The sequence below is a fragment of the Penaeus chinensis genome, chromosome 3 (assembly GCF_019202785.1).
Source record: "Penaeus chinensis breed Huanghai No. 1 chromosome 3, ASM1920278v2, whole genome shotgun sequence".
Lineage (NCBI taxonomy): Eukaryota > Metazoa > Arthropoda > Malacostraca > Decapoda > Penaeidae > Penaeus > Penaeus chinensis.
The window spans coordinates 6,345,485-6,350,484 of record NC_061821.1 but is presented as its reverse complement, the minus strand read 5'-3'; the positions used below and the strand labels follow the sequence as shown (position 1 = coordinate 6,350,484).

At 47.8% G+C, this 5,000-nt stretch overlaps 2 protein-coding genes across 2 annotated transcripts in view; one reads left to right on the top strand and one right to left on the bottom strand.

The window, feature by feature from the left end:
• LOC125040243 (C5a peptidase-like) overlaps positions 1-559 on the bottom strand; it is a 5,352-nt gene extending 4,793 nt beyond the window's left edge. Inside the window, exon 1 of the mRNA XM_047634799.1 lies at positions 527-559. Coding sequence (XP_047490755.1) covers positions 527-559 — 33 coding nt within the window. The remainder of the gene's footprint in view (positions 1-526) is intronic.
• Positions 1-5,000, top strand: part of LOC125043324 (ankyrin repeat domain-containing protein 50-like) — a 139,090-nt gene that overhangs the window by 51,234 nt on the left and 82,856 nt on the right. The window lies entirely within an intron of this gene.

Here is a 5,000-nt window from a genome sequence, read left to right as displayed (position 1 = left end):
TCTTTTCCCACGCATGCACGAAGGGAGGGGGAAGGGGGAGGGGGAAGGGGTTCTCCTGTCAGCTGAGGCCCCTGGGAGGCGTAGGGGGTCACCTAAGGTCTAGAATAGGTGGATAGGGGGATAGGTGGATAAGTGTCGTACGAGGATCCATCCATTGCGAGGGTAGATGGATGGGTGTCCCAAGGTTGGGTGGGTGTTTTCGGAGTGGGTGGTGGGGATCGAGCCATTCCCTAGGGTGGGCGTGGGTGTCGTAAGATAAGTCAGGGGCTTGAGTGGTCAGTTGTTTTTCCTTCTCCCTTCTTCATCTTTCTCCATCTTTCCATCTCCCGATCTCTGCCGCCCTCCGCCGGGGTCGCGCTGCCGTCCTCGTCGCCGCCTCTCCCAGGGCCTCACTTCCCTCCCCTGCAGATCCGAACTTGGCCGTCTTTCCTCCCGCACGCCCTTGCCCCTTCGGCCCCTGGCGCTGAAGGGTCTTTCCGTTACCTTTCTCGTCGTTTTTCCTCGTCCCTGACCCCGCCTACCTCACCCCGATCTTCTCCTTTCCTCCCCTGTGACCCATACTTCTGCTGCTCCTTCTTTCCTTTCTATTACCCCCCCACCCCTCCCTTTTTTCCTTCCCTGACCCCACCTGCCCCATCATCCCTCCCTTCCCCTCTCTTCCCCGATGACCCATACTTTGTCCTGCCTCGCCCCTTGTCTCGTCGGTCCCTGGTACTTAGGCCTAAGGGTTTTCCCCTTCCCTCACCCCCATCTTTTCTTCCTTTCCTCATGACCCACACTTTGTCCCGCCTCTCCCCCTCTCCTTTCTACTACTACCCCCCTTTTTTTTCTTCCCTGACCCCACTTGTCTCACCCCCATCATCCCTCCCTTCCCCCGCTCCTCCTTCATGACCCATACTTTGTCCTGCCCCGCCCCTTTTCGCTTCCAACCCATCCCCCCCCCCCCCACCTACTATTTCTGTCCTCCTTTTCATCTTTCTCGATTCACACTTGCCTAGACTTTGCAGTGTGTCATCTACAGTGGGTCATTATCGTTCCACGGGACAGGAGGGAAGGATGATGGAGGGAGGGAAGGAAAGGAAGAAAGAAAGACAGACAGAAAGAAAGAAAGAAAGAAAGAAAGAAAGAAAGAAAGAAAGAAAGAAAGAAAGAAAGAAGGAAAGAAGGAAATTGAGATAGATAGAAAAAGAGTAAGGGAGACTGAGATAAAATGGAGAAAAGAATGAATGAATGGATGTATTAATAGATGGATAGATGGAGGAGTGACGGAGGGAGGGAAGTGGATAAGTACATAAATACGAGGTAGAGCGATTAAAACAAACAAACAAAGAAAGAACTGGAAGCGAATGAGTTTAAAAGAGGGACTCAGAAGCAGTCGCGGCCGTGGCGGTGCCTGACGAAGATGACATGACGCTGACGTGGGGCATTAAGCTGACGTAGCGGCCCGAGGAACACGCCCGACGTCGCCCGTGGCCTCCGTCGTCTTCTAAACACCTGGGGGAGATCGAGTGTGAGTCACAGGGGTGAGGGAGGGAGGGAGAGGGAGAGGGAAGGAAGGGGAGAGGGAAGGGGGAGGGAGTAGAAGGAAGGAAGAGGGAGAGGGGTTGAGGGTGGACGGGAGGGGGAGGGCTATAGGGAGTAGAAAGGAGAGAGGGAGTGGGATGGAGGGAGGAAGGGAGGAAGGGAGGGAGTAGACGAGAGTTGAAAAGAGAGGGGGAGGCAAGGAGGAAGTGGAAGAGAGAGGGGGTGAGAGGGAGGGATGGGGTGGAGGGGAGAGACGGAGGTAGTAGAAGGGAAAGACGGGGTGAAGGAAGGAGGGGAGGGAGAGAGGGGTAGAGGGACGGAGGGGAGGGAGAGAGGGGTTGAGAGAGGGAGGTATGGAAGGAGTAGCCTAGAAGGGAGAGAGGGGAAGAAGATGAAAAGGAGTAGGAAAGAGTAAAAAAAAATAGAAAGCCAGAAAAAGGAAAAGAGGGAAGGAAGAAAGGAAGAAGACAAAGAACGAATGAAGGAAGGGAGGGAAGAGCAGGTAGCTATCTAGTACCTCGAGTCCTCAGAGCTCGCGTCGACTCGTGCTGGGAGAACTGTATGTCATTAATGGATGGCACGTTGAGTGTTTTCCTCAGGGAAGCTCGCCCGCTGTGAGTACTGCTTGCTTGATTCTTGCATGAGTCACGCTGTCCATATAGTTTAAAGCGACGTTTGCGTGTCTTTTTTCTATCCTTGGATTATATTTTTCTTAATTTTTGTGAAGCTGCTTTCCTGCACTCTCACGCACAAGTGTGGTACAAGCACGCATAGTGGTGTGATCGGAGGTAATTTTCATATATGGTATATTTCGGTACGGTGTATGTTGCGGGGTACTTTTTGAGCTGGATTTATGGATATTTTTCGGGCGTTTTTTACTTATCCCCGAAATTTGGGGGGATGGGGTACTTCTGAACACATTGTTTTTTTTCCTTTGGGAAGTCCTTGGCTATCAAGTATGTTTAATGTCATTTTAAGTTTTCTAATAGGCGTACTGATTTGTTAATTTGTTTGACAAGGAATTTAATTCTGAAATAATGGGTGTTGATAAAATCTAATTAGTTTGAATTTTCTTTTCTTTTTTCTCATTATGGGTTATTTGAGTTGGGGTAAAACAACATCCCAAGAGATATAGCTATGGATATACACAGACATATGTCAGGCACAGCAATTTTGAGTAATTGTATAGGCCTAGTTCCTTTTCCTGTTCTTCTGTTGCTGTTTTAGCAGCGCATTTACTCGTTGGATATAACCACGCACTTATGCCTATGTTTGTATGTTCTGTTTCCCACGTATGTCACACTCGACGTTGACTAATGTAAAACGTGCACGGTCGGTAGAACTTCCCTCACGCGTCACCTAGTACACTGGAGACTTTCTTACGTTGCTTTTTTATATAAAGAAAAATAAACTCGCCAGGAAAACGTGTGACCTGGTTTCTTGGCTGCGTGACCTTGGCTGCGTGAAGGATGCCAGAGCTGGTTTAAGGGCTCCGTCTTGGTTGAAGGGTGGGGGTAGGGGAGGGTCTGAGGAGGGGGTGGGGGGGGATTTTGTGGATGTTTTGGCATCGGAGATGGTGACTCTGGACCGGTTGCATGGCGGGTGTTTACGTGTGGGCTACACGCACATCCGCACGCATACGTACCCAACGGTAAACGTACCCACACACTATTTCTTACTCTCTCTTTCTTACTCTGTCTCTCTCTCTCGGTCTTTCTACAAACACACACACACACACACACACACACACACACACACACACACACACACACACACACACACACACACACACACACACACACACACACACACACACACATATATATATACACACACAAAATGATAATAATGATACTATATATAAATAATAATAGTAATAATAATAATAAAAATAAAAAAATAAATAAACATATCCTACACACATTCATAAACACTGCACGATTAGCGAATGCTTCCTGATTATGGTTTCCCTTGTCATGGAAGGTCCGTGATTGATTGTGTCAGTCACGATGCTCAGATGCGAATAGAATTGATAAAGACCACTGTCATTTGCCCCTGAAATAGTATCCTTTCATCGCTGCGAGGAGAGCGTAGCTATTTCGAAGCGAGAAGCGTTTGTTTACATTGGCGATCGGGAGTGAAGTTAGAAGGGCGATGCCGGTTTCGATCATGACGTCACGCTTTGTAGGGACCGACGAGCCGGGCGTAACGGTGGTTTTTGTTCGCTGATAATTTTTGTGAATGATTTGGGTTTTTTTCTGAATGAATGAATGCATGATTGGTCTCGTTGCTCAAAAGCGCGACACGTGATCAAAGCAAGGCTGCGTCCGGGCATTCAGGTATAACATTACGGTCATTTTAGTTTGAAAGTTCAGGTTTTTATTTGCGGAGAGATGGTGTTATTTTCGTAATGGGATAAAGCAAAGTTTATTTATTTTCTTATGTATTTATTTATTTATTTATTTTTTTTTTTTTTTTTTTTTTGTGGAGAGATGGAGATCCTTCCCGTACAAAGCCAAATAAGGAATTGATTCAGTATTTCCTCCAGAAAAAGGTTTGAGTAGGCCGGCTGGGAGGACCGACCTTTTATAATCATACGTAATAACACCTTTTTGGAACTACACAGCCAGGCTTAGTCAGAAATTCCGCTGCATGTTGCGTTAACCGGATTTCTTGATTTCTGCGATGGGATTAATAAACTTGCTAATTCGTAGCCTGATTGCCGGATGGAATAAAGGTTTTATAACCTACACCGAGAAAATTTCGGGAAAATAACTTTACTGGCACGACTGTTGCGAACGCGTGTGTGTGCGTGTGTGTGTGTGTATGTGTGAGTGAGTGTGTGTGTGTGTGTGTGTATGTGTATGTGTGTGTGTGTGTGTGTGTGTGTGTGTGTGTGTGTGTGTGTGTGTGTGTGTGTGTGTATGTATGTATGTGTGTATTTATATGTATGTATATATGTATATGTCTGTGTGTGTATGTAGATGCATATGTATGCACGTAAGTATATATACGATATTAATCGATTGATTAATTCGTTTATTAATTTATATACATTTATTTATTTTCCTCTGTACTCTGAGAGAATGGAAGCGAAAGTTGCTCGAATTTGCTTGGAATTTCCCGGTAAGGTTAGTTGCCACCAGAGGAGACGTGGGTGGCATATAACCAAAAACGTTAGCGCATTAGGTAAACATCCTTGAAAGACAGGACTGTTGACGCGGTCCATAAACACCTCCTCCCCCTCCTCCTCCTCCTCCTTCTCCTCCTCCTCCTCCTCCTCCTCCTCCTCCTCCTCCTCCTCCTCCTCCTCCTCCTCCTCCTCCTCCTCCTCCTCCTCCTCCTCCCCCTCCTCCTCCTCATACTCCTCCTCCTCCTCCTTTCCTCCTCCTCCTCCTCCTCCTCCCCCTCCTCCTCCTCCTCCTCCTCCTCCTCCTCCTCCTCCTCCTCCTCCTCCTCCGGACGTCTTGGCTGCG